Source organism: Musca vetustissima, unplaced genomic scaffold, assembly GCF_032173495.1.
Source record: "Musca vetustissima isolate MV318-11 ecotype Yass unplaced genomic scaffold, APGP_CSIRO_Mvet_v1 utg22725, whole genome shotgun sequence".
NCBI lineage: Eukaryota > Metazoa > Arthropoda > Insecta > Diptera > Muscidae > Musca > Musca vetustissima.
The window spans coordinates 44,424-63,591 of NW_026876172.1; the positions used below are offsets into that span (position 1 = coordinate 44,424).

The following is a 19,168-nucleotide window of genomic DNA, read 5'->3' on the forward strand; positions in this document are numbered from 1 at the left end:
GTTCTATATTCACGAAATTTAGCAGCGGGTCAGGTTTAGATATAGCTTCCATATATATTTTCACCCGATTTCATCAAAATGAATAACGTGTATTAGATTTTCTGTCGTTATAAATTTTGAGTAGCGCACTGTGTTGCAGCATACCAAATGGTGGATGCCACGGTTGCTCATACACGTCCATTTATATATAGATCTTATATGTATTTTCCTCGATGATTGACATTAAATTTTTCATAAATTTCACATTGGTATGTGTATGGGCAGTTTTAATTTAGTTCAAATATCAATGTATTTCATGCAGTTAATTTCGTCCGTTTCCATTTCATTTGGCCTCCAAGATGTTATGTCTATTATATCTAAAGGATATTGTACATATGAGCATCCCTTGTATGGCCCGAACACCACGAAATTTTACACATAGTAAAGAGTCTGGCCATAGAATAAGCATTACTGTTTTGATGGAGATCAGTCAATATGTAACGGGTCTATTGTCTGAAAAATTACAAAATTTGTATTCTGGGGAGTATATATTTATTTCTGAAGGACATAGACCCGAAAAATTGATAGTATATCCAAGAGGGGTGTTTAACCTTTAAATTGATACCATTATGTAGTTGTATGTAATCGGTTGTGGGAGTTATACGTAAATATTTTAAAGTGTCTATGTGTTTTGATTTTATTTAGTATTACTATTACCCAACTAGAGGGCGGAAATGTCAGGCTGATCGCTTTAAAATTTTACATGAAGTTTTCGGTGATGTTGAGCTCATATTTAGGGGGTGCAATGAACTGAAAACTTTATTTTTGTCGTATTGTCTAATGGCTCAAGAGGCCATTATTATATGCAGAACCTCACACATTTTACACGGAGAAGAGGATAAGATCAAATACTTAGAACGACTGTTTAGATAAACTTAAAGTGACAGAACTTTTATTTTATAGCGTAAATACTCGCCTCGGCAAAACAAGATTTGGAGTGAAGCTTTTGACCTATAATCTGTCAAGAGAGTGCAACTATCGCGAAATATTGGCTCGGAATATATATCCGTATGTCAAGTTTTAGCCACTTCTATAAGAAAATTCGGCATTTACATGCCTTCGGAGACAATTCTTGGGAAATGACACTCTTCACGGACTAACCGATCTGAGGGGTGTGAATGGAGAAGATTGAAGGAGTTCACAAAAAAAAAACACGGAATTCCAAGATTAATAGTGAAATCAAACTCAAATGTTTTTAATATAAACTTTCACTAATTCTTGACATTCTCCACATTTATAGAGCGCACAACAGACCTTAAATGGCTTATGTGTGTCCTTCTCATGTTGAACATATGGTGGAATCATCCACCCCTCTTTTCAACGTAACCTAACCTACTTCCATACCACAACCCAAAATAAGGTAGAAACATGTGCCCAAAACCATCAAAATACCGAATATTGGGGGTACCGTTATATGGGGGCTACCCCGAAATATATGCCAATATTTATAATTTTTCGTAAGTAGATTTTCTGATAGCAAATATACAAAATTATAGCTGATTCTGTGAAAAACGTGTCTAAAACCGCCAACATATGGTGGCCACCCGCTAAAGTGGACCAATATTGATAATTTTCGGTAGGAAGATTTGGCACCCAATGAGAATCAAACATAGCAAATTACAGTCTATTCGGTTGAAAAACGTGTTGAAAATCCCCTGGACCGATATACCTCTTTTACAATACGAGCTATCCTAGGAGTAATAGCAATGCCAGAGCCAAATTTCAAAACTTTATCTCAAATATTGCGATCTCATAAATCGACGAATTTTAATGCAATGACAAATTTAATATTCACTCAACCTTATGGTGGAGTATAAAAAAATAGTCAGTCGGAGTTGCACTTATCCTGGCTTTTATGTGCTATTTTGGTTTTCCATGGAACTACGGAATTTCTATATAGTGTTGAGGAGAACAATTTGTATAAGCTTCACCTCACTTTGGTACAGGGCATTAGGTCTTTGTGCATATGTATATAATATTATGTAGGGTAGAGGAAGGCACATTAAAAGGCACATAAAAATAATTATTGGACTTTTGCTTATTTTTGAAGACGACTTACTTTAAGTCGTTTGTATAGCATTTATGTACCTTTTGATGCTATATTAGGATAAAAAACTTAAAGGAACCTGGGTTTCTCTTTAAAAAGTCCAACGATTTTACATTATTTTTATCAGAGCATTTTACTAATATGTACTATCCTGAATTTTATTGGTCTTGGCTTACATCGACACTCTACAGCAATAGAGTCATTAAATGGTTCATCAGCGAAGTTGAAATCGAGATCAGTATCACCATATAGGAATATTTATACTTTTTAGTTTTTTTTTATCAGAGCTGCATAATTCTCTGGTATTGGTTTGATCTGATTGTGACTTGTACCCACTCAAAACCTTTGTCAGAGACAAGATTGGCTTTTGAATTTACCTCACTGATTGAAAATGTGAAAGTTGTGGTATGTCGGATTCTTGTCAGGTGAAACACATAATTGTAAAAATTGTATGTATTTTGAATGCGTACTTTATTTTAGTAAACGTTCACTTTTTCAAATACCAGTACGATTTGTTTTAAAAAAATAAATTATATAATTTAGTACAATACCATATTGAACGGACGTTTATGCAACAGTTGTGATCTTTTGCAAATTGTATCTACATTTTCTTTAATTCTAAAAAATTTTAACCATATTATTTTTCTTCCTTACAGATTCAATTCGATGTCTTCAATAATTCCGAAAAAATTATTCAGACAGCACTACAAACTTATTAAAGCAATGAAAAATACTAAAGCTCAACATAAAATAAAACTTAACGTCTTCCAAGGATAATTAACAACAACTATAAAAAATACAAATAAACCAGCATACAACGACAAACTGTAAAAAAACAACACAACTCTACAAAAGACAAACATTACCATCAACTAGAGCAACCGCAACAGCAGCAACAACAACAACAACCACGAGCCACATTCAAAGAGCCTTTTTCAACAAGGCATGTTTATACCTGATTCACTGCGTAGCTGTATGATCGAGACGGACGTTAATTCCTACCTCCAAACATCATCCTCAGGACAGGTGCTGAACTTATACGTGGTATCAGTTTTTATAATGCAAATACGAAAGAAACTTCTTTCTATCTCCCTCAAAAAATGAACTAATTTGCCCCGCCATGCCATGCCATGCCACAAGCTAACCAATCTCAAAAAAAAATAATTCACAAAACCACCGACTAACAACATTCAAAAAGCTAAAAGCCAATCATTTTTCCTTACATTTTACAACGTCAAACAAAAAAAAAAGAAACCCAGAAAAAAACATCATCGAAATTCTGCATATTTTTGGACCGCAAAAAAGAGGATCTGATCAACATTTCCATTTAGCCAAATTGTGTTTTTTAAACGAACCAAACCAAACAAAAAAAACGTACAAAGGCTAGCTAACACAGGCTCAAAGCTAACAGACAAACAAATTGATTTCCATTTCTCCATTGGGTTTCCCTCTTCTGTGTGTGTGTCTTCCCCCAACATTCCCCCATCGACCACGTTGTCTGTTTTGCCGTCTGTACGTCAGTTGTAATGAAGTGAACTGAACGTACAAAAGAACAGAAACAAAAAAGAAAAACAAAAAAAAACCGAACCGAATATTCGGAAACCCAACTTGTGTATCCGTTAACTAAGTAATTACCAAAAAGTTCAACAACAACTACTACTCTACTACTACTAATACAACAAATGTTACTAACAAATCTCTCTGTGTGTGTTGTTTTATTGTTATTATTATTCCTTTAATGTTGTTGTACATTTGTTTCCCCCTCTTCTTCTTCTTCTTGTTTCTTTACCCTCATCAGTTTTGGTTTGTTCTGTATGGATGTTCTTTTATTTGGTTCTTGTGTGTGCCCTCTAACAACAATAACAAAAACTAAACTTCTTTTTTCTGGTGTATTTGTTTTTTCTTTCATATTTTTTGTTATTTCCGTTTCCTGTTTTAATTCTCGCTCTCTCTTTCTCTCACTTAAATTGTCTCTTGCACCCAATACACTAACAATTTGTTTACACTTATTCACGTCACAACATAACAGTTCCCCTTTCTCTCTCTCTCTCTAACTCTCTCTCATATTCACATCATTTATATATTGTGTTTGTATGTATGTGTGTGTATCATCATCGTTCGTTCGTTTATTCATTCATACTAAATGTCCTTAATAAACCCCGTTATAATTTTTTCGTTGTTGTTATTGTTGTTTTATTGATGTTGTTTTTGTTAATTTTAATGTTTTGTATTTTTGTTCTTGTATCTCTCTGTCTGTGTGTATAGTCAATAACTGTCTCTCTGTCTGTCTGACTGTCAGTCTGCCCATATGCCAATCGCTGAATGTATGCATTTGTGAGTATGTGTGTCTAGTCAAAATATATATCTATTGGTGTTAGTGTGACCCCCTTTTTGGCTGTTTGGTCTGATGCCTAAACCATTCATCAACTAATATCGGTTTGTTTTGATTTTAGTTTAGTTATTGTTGTTGTTTTTATTTTTCTTTTCTGTTTTGTTGTTTTTTTTTTCTTTCGAGCATAGTTTTCGATGTGTTTTTTCCGTTCGGTTTTTTAATGGATGTCTAGATTTGTTTGTTATTACCTTTAGTTTAACCATAAAGAAAAAAATAGAAACGCACAACATTGTTTTTTTCTTTTAATATTTGTTATCTGACTTGCAGTTCTTCCCCAAGGCATATTTCTTCTAAATGTTGTGAGGACAGATGAAATGAACTGGATTGTAGGATCATATTATCTATCATATTAAATTTTTTCATTAAAGGGCTTCAAAAATTAATTTTTTATTTAATATATTTTATTTAATACTATTTCAATGAAACTATGGACATCGTAATATTTCTCCCAAACTTAGTTCAATCCGATATGAACCAAACTTTGTACAACCTACTATCTTACTAAGCCTATGTCAGGTCTGAAGATGAAACTCATTAGTCGACTCCTCCCCCACAAATGGACAAAATTTTCAATATTAATAAATCCAATGTCAGGCGAATGGAATGTCCGATTTGAACCGAAGATGGGACCCATTGGTTTACTTCTTCTGGTACTTTCCCCACAAATGGTCAATATTTTAGTTTAATACTTTATTTTGAACCTACACAGCTATCATGCAAAACTAAACCTTTATGTGGATGTTCTACATATACCGAAATATTGATCAATATTAAACCTGCTGAGCCAGGAAAATTAGAGTAGAACTATCAAAATACTTAACATAGGATGATACATGTTTAGGGGATTATGTCAAAACAAAGACATTTACTACAAAATGTTCGCAAAGACTATGTGAAAAATTTGTCAGTGACTACGAGGATCAATAACGATTTATATTTTTACCCTCCCCCATAGTATGGAGGGTATATTAATTTTGTCTCATTTCCGATGCTATATGATTTATTGAGACTTCATATTTCTTCTATTAATGATGTTTTAACAAAAATAATTATAACGAACACTTAAAACTATAATGAATTATTTTAAAATCATTACAAGATAATGCTACATGCTAATACTATTTGTGGTAAAAAAATTTACGATTTTTCATAAAAATGTCAATATTGGTTCACATTTCTCCGACAGCCTTCATATAACGGTACCCTTTAAAAAATTTCGACATTTTGGGATTTTATACCGGTTTTCAACCGAATTCACTGTAATTCCCCAAAAAATATTAATATTGTTCTTATTCTAATAACCCGAAATAAGGAGTCTGGACATGTTTTCAGGATAGCATCCATATAACAATATCCGCAAACATCTGAATCTTGAGGATTTTGGGAAAGTTTTTCGATTGAATTGTCGTCAATATGGGTCAAATTTTTTGGGTAGCCCCATAACCTTAATTTTGGGATTTTTGAGTGCGTTTTTTAACCGAACTCGATGTAATTTGATATTTTGTATTCGTATTTGATAACAAATCTCCGTACCAAAAATTATTAATATTCGCATTCTTTTGTATATTAAATTTGTCATTTACAACACCTCGAAATATTCACCGGAGACCCCACAAAGTATATATATTCGTAATCAGAATGTCGATTTACGCATTCTATGTCGATTTACGCATGCCCGCCTGTCTGTTAAAATCATGATAGACATCACAATATTTATACCCTACACAACTATGTTGTCAAGGTATTAAAGCTTTGTGCAGCCCCAAAAGTTTGTAACGCCGCGAAATATTGGTCCTAGACCCACCTTTAAGTATACCGATCGTCATATCTCGACTAGCTGAGTCGATCTAGACATGTGTGTCCATCCGTCCGTCTGTCCATTATAATTTGTAAACACGATAAAGGCCACAGTTATGGACCAATCTTCACGTCTTCAAATTTTGCATGTAGGATGGGTTCTGGCCAATGAAGACCCCTATTGCTTTTGAAAAAGATCGGTTAATATTTAGGGGATGAAATGGACCAAAAACTTTATTTTTGTGTCGGTTTTTCTGGTCGTTCCAGAGGCCGTAATTATGGCCCAAACACCGCGAATTTTTGCATGGAGAAGGGGATCGGGCCAAAGAATAAGTATGCCTGTTTTGATGAAGATCGGTCAGTATTTAGTCAGTACACATAAATATTTACGGGTGCTTACGTACTGAGATATTATTTAGAAACCCATTACCACACTAGAGGGCGGAATTATAGCGCTGACTGCTTTGAAATTTTCCATTAGATTCCAGTTATGGTCAATACAATTCCAGTTATGGTCAAGACAACGCCTATAATTTTCGGTGACCTCTAATGGGGCAAGAATGTGCAAATATCACGAAATATTGTCCAGGCTCGGAATAAACACCAGCGGAAAGTTAAAGTTCCGTTGCAGTTGTGTAGGGTATCGTATGGTCGGCCCCGTCCGACTATATTGCTCTGCTTACTGGTTTAGATATAGCATTAAAATTTTGCACAAACGTTGCTAGTACTCCTGAGTTGTTTGGTATTGTAAATGGCATATATCGGTCCACGTTTTGGTGTAGCCTCCATATAACGGTAAACCCTAATATTCGGAATTTTGGACATGTTTTTCAGTAGAATTGGCTGTAATTTGGTATTTTGGGTTCTCATTGAATTCGTATAAAAACTATTAATTATTAATATAACGATACTCCCTAGTATTCGGCAGTATAGGGCTTTTGGACACATTTTCCAACCGAACTGTCCGTCTGTCCATTATAATTTGTAAACACGATGCAGGCCACAGTTATAGACAAATCTTCACGAAATTTTGCATGTAGGATGGGTTCGGCCCAATGAAGACCGCTTATGTTTTTAAAAAAGATCGGTTAATATTTAGAGGATGAAATGGACCAAATAGTTAATTTTTGTCGCCGCAATTATGGCCCAAACATCTTGAATTTTTACATGGAGAAGGGGATTGGGCCAAAGAATAAGCATGTCTGTTTTGATAAAGATCGGTCAATATTTAGCGGGTCAAATGGACCCTGACTTTTGTGTGAAAAATGACAAAATCTGTATTCTATAGCGTATATATATACTCCTGAAGGATATAGAGCCGAGAAATTGATAGTATATCCAAGAGGAGTGGTTGGCCTTTAAATTGATACCAATTATGCTGTCGTATGTACTCGGAGGTGGGAGTTACACGTAAATATTTACAGGTACTTATGTATTCAGATATTATTTAATAAACCATTATCACACTGGAGGGCGGAAATATAGCGCTGATCGCTTTGAAATGTTCCATGAGGTTCCAGTTATGTTCAAGGACAACGCCTATAATTTTCGGTGATGATCAGATAATAATTTTGGGATGAAGTGAACCGAAAACTTTTTTCGATTTGATATATATATATATATATATATATATATATGCTACAATTATAAGCCAAACATCACAAAACAACCCACGCTGAAGGGAGTATGGACAAGTAATTAAAAGGGCTGTACTGAATATTGGTAATATTCGGAAAATAGGAAGAGGCGCTGTTGACCTTTAATCGCGCAATAAAAATCCGCAGAAAGATAGAGTTCTGTGGTAGTTGTGTAGGGTATCGTATGGTCGGCCCTTCAGGGGTTTTTATATACTCACCAAGTCTTTTATCCCCAATAGGAATTTTAAATTTGATTCAAGCTTTACCATTGAAAATATGATATATACTCCATATAATGACATTTAGAAGTTTTAGCCAAATTCCTCAACCCTATTTTTACGTACGGTCATCGGTATTGTCTTATTTTGAAGATCTGAATTTACTCTTTCTTAAATGTGGCATTTCGCATTCTAAGTGGATAAAGGACCGCATATTTAATCCATGTTATACCATAGTCCTCATATTTTATTTTCGAAACGAAGTAACTGCAATTCGTGTGAACAGAATGGTTATAAGTTTCCATGTCAGATTTTAAGATGATAAAAAAATAAAATGATCAATATAGCGGAATATTTTGTCATATCGGCCCGCCCCTTTTTCAGCATTTCCGTGCCATTTCCATTCCATGATATGTGCCGTCAACTTCTAACATAAAGTTATTTCTACATTTCGATGTTCAAAATAGGATTGTTTACAATTTTAGATAAATACTATCATAGCCTGAAACTATACTTGCCGCTTATAAAAATTTCACTTCTAAACAAATTACAGAGGTACAATGACCCAATGTTGGAATGAGTTGTCATATAAAGCCTTGCCTTTAGCAGGCCATTGTATTTAATTGCCACTATTTCTTCTTCTTCATCATCATCATCATCACCGCCATCGTCGTCATCATCTACAACTTATGGTCTTCTATTTCTAAAACGTTTTAATTCTTGATGCGTACTCACCATATTTACACGCTTTGCATACCAATTAGGAAGCGTTTCAGGGCATAGAGGCACAGACGACATATGTTGACTACCAACACATGTTGGTAGGTCAGTTTTGTGGCTATGCATTTCGCACTAAAAGAGTTATTCGCGTAATGCAAAACAAATCTTTCGCTGGTGGCAAACATTTGGTTAGTTTGGAATTTGTTTTTCATTTTTGTTCGGTATTTTTCTTTTTTTTTATTGTTGAGCGGCGTATTTTCCATCATGATTTCACCAAAGTAGGTGAACAAATGCATACTAATTTTACGAAATTGCACAAAAACTGCAAGACAATTTTAAACGAAACGAAAAACTAAATATCATCGTTAAATTTTTTGCATAGAAAAAAAAAACATTGTCGGAGCTATGCATTTTGGAAAGTTCGTTAATCGTGACGAATGTCATTGATTGTCAGATAGTCAGTCAGTCAATGATTGATCAATGTCTAATCGAATATAGGGGAGAGGGGTCCGCGTTTCTGTGTTACAACAAAATCAGGTCATTGACAGAAAAATGAAAAAAAGTGTTAACAAGAAATTTGTGAAAATGAAATAATAATTATTGGTTAAAAATTTTATCAAAATAAGGGCAGCTTAATATAAATTATACCCAGTCAAATACGACTATATGTAACTTGCAGGAACCCGACAAAACATTGGTTTATCAGAAAATATACATATATTCAGGTAGAAACTGGTCCTTTTTTACAATATTTAAGCTGTCTCTTTTTATAGCCTCCACCATAAGGTGGGGTGTATATTAAATTTGTCATTCCGTTTGCAACACCTCGAAATATTTACCAGAGACCCCAAAAGTATATATATTCTTAATCAGAATTACATTATGTGTCGATTTATGCGTATGTCTGCCCACGTCTGTCTGTTGAAAATACGGTAGAGAACGCTTATTTTTTAAGATACAGTACTGAAATTGTTGGTATGGAATATATCGGTCCACGTTTTGGTGTAGCCCCCATACAACAGTTCGCCCCCAATAATAGGTGTTTGTCAAGTACGCTTATACTTGACTGTACATAAAAAACCATTGTGGCTAATTTCTGAGCCGTCCATGATCTAAGGGCATTACCATGTTCAAAGTGATTAACAATTAATCTCAAAAAATGGGAGGTATTTCAGGAATATCGAGAGTATGTCCCCCTACAAAGCAATTGAAGCAGGTAGCGTCTTCCCAGCTATATTACAAAATGAGTCAGACCACTTTCGACGAATAAGCTTTAAATTATTTCTACTTTAAACGATGAATGGTACAGTCTTTAGATACAACAGCACACATATGTCAAAGGGAGATCAGTGGAAACAAGAAAACGTGTCAACGTTATCATATGACCATAATGCTCCAAATTGGCAGTTGTCGATTTCGAAGATATAACGCCACCTTTATTCCCACTGAGACAATCTTCTCACAAGACCGCCGTTCTTTTCAAATTAGGTGAAAATCGTCCATTTGCTCAAGTGAAATCCGTCGTTCTGCTTTTCAACTAACCTCAGCATTTCACCAGTCCCATAAGTGGTGGTGGGATCCACACTGAGGTCACCATCCCACTCGGAATCTTGTAGACCGCAAAGGCTCCCAAAATGGATCAAAGTTGTTAATTAAGCTCTTAAAAAGTCCAAGGACTCCTTAGTTCTTTTTGCATAAGGTGATCCTTAAGCAAAAGGTCCTTTATGTATCTGTCGACGATCCATGTTCGCCAATGGCAGATCAGCTGGTGTCGGTTTCTGGACTTCCTGCTTCGAGACGACGGGCTTGTCTTTCACCTCACTCTAAACGCTTTTGGCTGGATTCTCCATTGCTCTAAGGACTGCGAGGGTCTCTTTGCAGCACGATGCTGCTCATCTCTTTACTGCCATAGGCTGTGTTCCAGATTCAGACTTTGAAACTACATTGCCCTGTTTCGCGGTGGAGGATGGTGTCAGAGAATTCTCAACACTCAGAGATCCCTTGGAGGGTGCAGAGTGATCAGAAATCCCAGCCAGCATCGTCCTGGTTGTACTCAGACTACCCAAAGTCTTCTCCTACTTTTAAGGGGCTACTGGGATGATTGATTCCACACACTCCGTACGAATTCTTTCAATTAAGCAGTCCCTCGCAATGTCATTCGAGGGATGGTTTCGAGAGAACTTCCGAATGAATTTGTGATTGCTCTTAATCTAAAGGAATTTCTTGTCGGTAATAGATTATCCCTCCCGTCCGATAAACCGAGTCTAATGACTCCTACAAATAGCCATTGTGCTAATCACAGTGTTATCCATAGCGTCTTCCTCGTCTGTCAAGGTTAGTTATCCCAGAGATGAGTCGGGATACTCTCCTGACTAAAGTGGAAGGAAACGATTTCCTCAATAAGATCCGTATGCCTCACCCAGCTTGTGTTGACATCGTCGAAAGTGAAAAATTCCAGACTGAAGGTGCCAAAGCTATCACACCAACATCAGTCGAAAAATCGCATTTCATAACATTTTGAAGTGAGGGGGGTCTGTTTTAAAAGTCGGCTCCATATAAAGTTTTTTGAAGTGAGGACTTGAGGTCAGCCAAGGCATAGCCTCCTATTAGACCTGAAAAAACTTGTTGAGACGTCCAGGTATCAAAAAGGCTCCGTTCGAATATAGTTAGGACCCTGACTGCAAACAGTATCTTGAATTACTTTGTGTGAGTACCTGCCTGTTGGCCTACCTCACAGTGGCTGAGCCACAGGCGGATATGCGCCCACCAGCGCGCCAGCACCGAAGTGCTGTACCAATCGGAGAGCATGCAGAAGGCATACTCTCCCCCTTGGTGAAGGGCGAAACCACAGCCCCCGCGAAACTCCCCAGGGGGCCACACCAACTTTCAGGCTGGATCAACAGATCCAGGGGCAACTGACACCCGCGGTACGGAAAACCTCCGCTCAGGCTCGAGACCGAAGCCTCTCCCAGTTCGACGCAAGTCCGGGCTGGTAACCCAAAACAAAATGAACTACAGCATAAAAAAACCGCAAGTGACAAGGAAGACCCTGTCACAGGTAGTGGCGACGTCGAACAAACGCACATAACAAAAACAATTAACATGCTGTCCTCACGGACTGCACAAAGGGCCCAAGGACCGCACCATCACCCACCGCCACCCGGTGCACCAACCCACTACCACCCGGTGTAACCGACCAAACCCAACTGCAAGGGGACTATGCGCAAGGACCACCTCCACTAAGAACTGTCCTTCTCCTAAATGCTTCACGAGCAAAACTACTTAAACAATTAAAGGTCCGATCGTCTTCAAGAGCCCTACTGAAATCCCACCCCGCCCCTCCATTCGATATACCCATACTTGCTAAATCTCTAATGTCATCATAGTAACAGCATTCCGTCAGTATATGCTTCCAGTCCTCAGTCATCCCGCACCCATATAAATCCGTCTGGGAAAGGCCTCTTTTATGCAGAAACGCATTGAGAGAACCATGCCCCGTCAGTAAGAAACCAGTACTTAAGCCGAAGCGAAAGTCTGGTCGGTCCACTACGAACGTTGCTTCACGAATAAATTCGTACTACACCCTTCCTTTGTCACTGTTCGTCCACCTTGTCCTCCACCTATCAACAACACACTCCCGAAGGATAGTGCTGTACCGCCGAAGGATAGTGCAAACAGTAAACACTCGGCACTCTGCCATTTTCTCCGAGACTCTCACTCAGGACCCGCTGGTTGGCCGCGACTGTTTATATATATTCACAGCTACACAATGAATAATATTGGGCTTTCCACTATCGGCAACCTGTGGGCGCGTCCTTTAGCATTCAGCTCTGTTTCCGTAAACGTAAAAATGTAACGGTCTTTCTCCAATTAGTTGAGAATTCTCAGAACCCCAATTATGACAATTTAACATATGCAACGAATCGAAAAATGGTTTCATCGTTGAAGAAACTTTTGAAAAATTTACGTCCAACGCCTGTTGTTCAAGCATCCATTCCACGTATTAACGATGTTGTGATTGATCAAGTTGGCTTCTGTTTTTCTGTGAGATTGAATTTGTATGGATGTAGGCGTAGATCTAAATACAAAAAAACGCCATTATGTACAGTCATAATTTTTATGAGCGGCACATTCGGGTCTTCGGCAACATTTAGTTGGACAAATGTCAAATCATAGTCCCGTACTTTTGAAACCACGAAATAAACAACCCTTCAATAATGACATAAAAAACAAATATTTTGAAGTGATATGTCAACAAGTTATACTAGCACTAAATAAATGTTTCACAACAAATTACCCTTTATACTAACTAACAAATATAACCACACACATACATTTACAACATCTAACAAAGTTACAACACAAATGTTTTTAATTATTGATGTGATTAGCTACTCCTTTCCATTAAATGTTTAAATATGTAAAAGTTTTTGTTCATTTTTTTAATTGTATTTATTTATTGTAAATGTTTTATCGGTGTTTTTACGTTTGTTATGTGTCTAACTGTAAGCCTACGTTTCATTCGATGTTGTAAACCTGGCCTGTGATCTGAAAATTTGAAAACGAAACTCAATGTGTGTTTTTTCTATCACTCTTCCCCATAAGTAGTTATATTCTCTGTATTTCTCTCTGTCTCACTCTCAATTCGATTTTGCAAATTTTGCAATGAAAATCAACGTTTATATTTTTCCTTTCAAATCTCGATGTTGAAAATAATAAAACCAAAAAAAAAATAAATAATATACTGCAACCCCCCAAAACAAATTGATCGTGAAATGCATTTGATTTCTAAACATTCATACCTACATATGTTTCTTTACATATAAATATATATTTACATTTATCTGTGTGTCTATATACATATATAAAAAATCTTTCTACATACTACCATATATTTAATAATCCTATTTGTCTATTTATAATCGTACATTTTCTGCCATATCGTATTCGTATTCTAGTGGTTTTTTCTTTATATTTTCTTAATCGGTGTTTTCTTGTCATTCTACTACTGGACTCGCCAATAGATTTTAATATATAACTTTGTTTGTTTTGTTCTCCTTCTTCTGAATATTCAGGATGAGTTTCATCCGTTCATTGAAGCCCTGTTGCCGTATGTCAAATCATTTTCGTATTCATGGTTTAATCTGCAAGCGGCCAAGCGAAAATACTACAAGAAACATGAGAAGCGTATGTCCCTGGAGGAGGAGAGACACTGTAAGGATGAGCTACAGGTAAGAAACTTTTCGGTTTGGACAAAAAAGGCTTCAAAAAGAAACCAATTCTGAGGTCATTATTTCCTCAATGCAGAGAATAGATTTTTCCATAAAAAAATCTTAATAACTGAAGACTACTTTATACAAAAATGCCTCATAACTTTGTCCGATTTTCCCTATTTCTATTCAAAAAAAACTACCTCAACAATAATACCTCATAACTGAAACATTTTCTTATTCCCCATTTCTCCCCCCAGAACGAAAAAGCCGAAGTCAAACAAAAATGGGCATCCCGCTTGCTGGGCAAACTACGCAAAGACATAACCCAAGAATGCCGTGAAGATTTCGTACAATCCATAACGGGTAAACGCAAATCGATATGTGTCCTCTCCAATCCCGATCAAAAGGGCAAAATGCGACGCATCGATTGTCTGCGTCAGGCCGACAAGGTATGGCGTCTAGATCTGGTTATGGTCATTCTGTTCAAGGCCATTCCGCTGGAGAGCACAGATGGAGAACGCCTGGAAAAAAGTCCTGAATGTATACACCCGGCTCTATGTGTCAATCCGTATCACATTAACGTGTCGGTGAGGGAATTGGATTTGTATTTGGCCAATTTCATAAATACCCACGATCCACTGAGTAGTCCTTCGCCCACATCACCGCCACCGGGTACCCCTTCCACACCATCGCTGATGTTGTACAGTGGCGGCAGCGAGCACAATGCCAGCAACAACAACAATAACAATACCAACAGCAACAACAACAACCCAAATAACGCCACAGACAATAAGAAACGGCTAGAAGATGAGCGCAAGCACAAAGGTATGTATCGGCAGGATGAAGAGGATCATGTGAAGTTTTCTTGTATCAAGGACACTAACAATTCAGATGTAGACAACACACCATTTGCAGGCTACAGTCACAATCCTTACAATGGTGTTGTGTGTAATGATATAATTTTGGCCACTGGTGTATTCTCTTCCAAGGAACTTTGGAAGCTGTCAAAAGGTAATTGCTTGTTCTACTTTTGTTTTTGGGAAATGCTAGTCTAATTTTAATTCTCGCCACTGGCTGATCACTGAAATTATTTAAACTTAAGAGCGTAACAATTCTTTCGTTGTAGCTTCCATTTTGGAAGAAACCACCAATGATCTCATCCAGGCTAGTTCGATTAAATTGGAGCATCCGGCGGCTGCCTATGAGTGCAATACATATCAAATGTCAGCTGCGGCTGCTCCACTGGGATCGGTAGTCGGTGGGGTGAACAGTGCCGGTATGGTGACCTCAGCGGATGGTCGTTCATCGGTCAGTGCTTCCATGGTATTGCCTTCGGGTTATAGTAGTAAGTGTGGTAAATGTATAGCTGAATGGGACTCTATAGTGATGTGATGTGTTCTTCTTTTTTGTTTTTAGTTGACTTTGTGGATCCACGCAGCAGCATGCATCTTTCGAATTCATCACTTCTGAGGGCCTCTTCCGCTGCCACTTGTAAAAGTGATCCCAATGGTTCGCCTCAGGATGGCAGCAGTTTCTCTGTGATATTAAGGCAAAATGAAGACAATGGCAGTAATGGCGGAGCAGGAACTTCCTCGGCCAGCAATGCCGAAGATCCAGCTTTACAAAGATACACACCGACCAGCAATCGAGTGTTATTGAGCATGGGTCAGATGCGACCGGGAGAAGGTACAGTAATTTAATTAACTTCATATAAATAAATAAACTCTATTTTATCTTCACTTCTAGTTCTAATGCAGCACAATGTTAGCTCATCACTGGTGCCAAATTCGGTGAGCCCAGCCCTTTATTATCCCCAGCAGAACAGTCCCGGTTCAAATCCCAATGAATCTTCGGATGATGCCCATCACCAACAGCAGCAGCAACAACAACAGCATCACCATCATCATCAACAGCAGCAGCATCATCAACACCACCACCACCAACATCAGCTGCATCAGGCCTCCGCCACTCCCAAATATGCCACAGAATTGGTACAGCATGGCCAGGATATGTCGGAATTTGTGGCCTACGTATGCCAGGATACTGGGGGTATACATCCAGCCAATGCTGGAGATCCTTCCGATCTGCATGTGCATCACCATCAAACGTCTTCCCATTTTCAATTGCAGCATGCTGCTGCCGCCGCCGCTGTGGGTCGTGGTCCCAAAATTTCGGCCGTATCGGCTGCTGCAGCTGCAGCTCATTACCAGCAATACAGCACCATGTTGCCACCACCTCCACTACCGCCTATGGCACGACCGGTGGCCATTATACGTTCAACGGGGGACCTCACCATGGTGTCATCCCCGCCAACCTCAACCGCCATATCTCCACCACCACTGACGAGTGTATCCTCGGCTGGTGATTCGCCGCGTCATCATCACAGTCATCAGAGTTTGCAGCATCATCCACATCACCACCACCATCATCATCACCATGCTCAACATGGTCAGCAGCAGCAGGCGCAACCACAACAACATCATCAACAGCAGCCGCAACAGCACACAACCATAGATCACACATCCAGCAGTGGTCTCAGTTCAATGTCTTCGAAACTTACCAACACAACCGCCAACTCTACCAGTTCCGCCCAAGATACAACGGCTTCCAATACCACAATAACTGTGGGCACTACCGCTAACAATAATTCATCAGATTTGGTGGTGGCCTCGACAGCAGCAGCCTCACCGCCTCCAGCACCCACACAATCGCCGCATTCACACATTATAGATGTGGCACGATGTAAAACCTCGCCGACATCATCGGCATCAGCTGTGGCGGTATCAACACCAACATCGGCACTGACACGCATCTCGGCCCAGCCATATCCGAATACAAATGGTCGTGAATACTTTAATCATTTCCATACACAGACAACACCGGTAAGATGGAGAACTTATTCAAAATAGAAATTAAAACAATTGTGCAGGGCAAAGATGGGTTCAATTCAAATTTTCATTCGAATTTTAATACGAGACGTGCAAATATTAAAAATGTTGTGCCTTTGTGGGTGGGGTACTAGAAAGGTTTAACCGATGCCCCGTCAGGCCTCCATTAGTGGTGATATTTTTTCTATAGAAATCAGGTCTTAGTTAACGATAAATTGTTAATTGTTCAAAAAGTTATATGCTAAACAGTCATACAAAACAAAATTTTTTTATTAGTCATACGCACCACGGTACTACATAATTTTTATCAGTAATACGCACTGTGGTTCTACATACAACCCAATATTTTTTATTAGTCATACGCACTTCGGTTCTGGAAGAAATTAATTTATAAGTTTTCGAATTTAGTTTCAAAAAAATCTTTAGTTTTTTCTATAGAAAAAATCAGACCTAAGTGATTATATATTTTTCTGTCAAATTTAAATAATAGAATATTTGTATATAAGAACCGTACATTTTATCTATCTTTTGCCATCAAAATAACAAGAACCGTAAATCGTATCCTTCTTTTTCGATCAAAATCACAATTCCTTGTTAATTGTTCAAAAAGTTATACGCTAAACAGTCATACAAAAAAAAATATTTTAATTAGTCATACGCACCACGGTTCTATATAATTCTTATCAATCATACGCACTATGGTTCTACATACAACCCAATATTTTTATTAGTCATACGCACTACGGTTCTGGAAGAAATTAATTTAAAAGTTATCGAATTTTGTTTCAAGAAAAAAAAATCGTTAGTTTTTTCTATAGAAAAAATCAGACCTCAGTTATTATATATTTTTCTGTCAAATTTAAATAATGGAATATTTGTATATAAGAAACGTAAATTTTGTCTTTTGTTTGCCATCAAAATAACAATTCCTTGTTAAGTTTTAAAAAAGTTATAAGCTAAACAATCATACAACATAATAATCTGTATTAGTCATACGCACTACGGTTGGACATGCCACCCAATAATTTGTATTAATCATACGCACTACGGATCTACATGCGACAACTGCGGTTCTTGAAGAAAATAACTTAAAAGTTATCGATTTTAGTTTCAAGAAAGAATATCTTTAGTTTTTTTCTTTATTTGAAAGCATTTTCCCAAAATCCATTTTAATGTCAAAAAATATGTTTTTTATAAAAAATCAGACCCTTAAACTCCTTGTACATTAGAACTTTTTACCGGGTTAACCTACTTTATGAGGATTTATTTGACGTATATGCAAAGGAAATGACAATTGAAACCCACTGGGTTAACGAAATCCGGTTAAATGTAAACGTACTATTATTTATGCGGTATTTCTTTCTATTGTTTTTTATAGAAAAATAATCCCAATAGATATTTTTCTATAGAAAAATATCTGTTATGAGTTATTTTTGTCATAGAAAATACTCAGTCCTCAGGTTGAGAAATTTTTTTTCCATAAAAAAAAATCCGACATCAGTTTATTAGTTATTTTTTTAACTTTAAATATTGCATTGTATTTAAATTCTAGCTCTTGGGTTATACAACCATGTCGGGTGTTATTAGTCCAACAAATCTTAGCCTATATTCATCGACAACAGGCGTTTCATCACATCGCACAACACCGAGATCACGTTGGAACTCATCGTTTCTCTCCATGGAAGATGATTTCAATATGATGTCCCACACACTGACAAGCACAAATCCGGAAGCCACACCGGTTATACTAATGGAAGACTGTGAGTATTTCGATAAAACTAATTTTGAGTTTTCTAAATCCACAAAAAAAACAAAATTTTTTGACAGCTGGCCGTTATAGCGATGAATATGTGACAAGTCGTGACTATGTTACATGATTATAAATGCAGCAAACGTTTTATATGCCCTACTAGAACTGCAATCAACAGACAACTGACAAACAACAACAACAAACAATAATACTAACAACAACAGCAACTGTAAGAAAATAATACTAAATTAAATTATAATAATTATAAATATAATTAGACTATTTATTATTATTATTAAAATTACTATTATGATAAATTATTAATATTTATTTAGTTTTATATATAAACACAAACAAACAAAAAAAAAACAAATATTTTTTAGAAGCCTGTTAAACGAAATGATTCGTATATATGAAAATACAAAGAAAAACATGTTCAAATGTTTATAAATATAAATTAAAAAATG

The 19,168-nt window shown here is 37.0% G+C and overlaps 1 protein-coding gene across 1 annotated transcript; it reads left to right on the forward strand.

Moving 5' to 3' along the window:
* Positions 1 to 2,940: 2,940 nt before the first annotated feature.
* On the forward strand, positions 2,941 to 18,916 carry LOC133338652 (LIM domain-containing protein A). Its single transcript, XM_061546819.1, has 8 exons — positions 2,941 to 3,112; positions 13,926 to 14,081; positions 14,321 to 15,074; positions 15,190 to 15,408; positions 15,480 to 15,749; positions 15,810 to 16,945; positions 18,504 to 18,711; positions 18,779 to 18,916. The coding sequence occupies exons 1-8, from the start codon at positions 3,032 to 3,034 to the stop codon at positions 18,826 to 18,828; spliced, it is 2,874 nt and encodes a 957-aa protein (XP_061402803.1). The 5' UTR covers positions 2,941 to 3,031; the 3' UTR covers positions 18,829 to 18,916.
* Positions 18,917 to 19,168: the final 252 nt, after the last annotated feature.

Coding starts and splice junctions, on each gene's coding strand:
- LOC133338652 (XM_061546819.1), top strand. CDS start 3,032: ATGTTTATACCTGATTCACTGCGTAGCTGTATGATCGAGACGGACGTT. Junction 15,750..15,809: donor TCAGATGCGACCGGGAGAAG/GTACAGTAATTT, acceptor CTTCACTTCTAG/TTCTAATGCAGCACAATGTT. Junction 16,946..18,503: donor TCCATACACAGACAACACCG/GTAAGATGGAGA, acceptor TTTAAATTCTAG/CTCTTGGGTTATACAACCAT.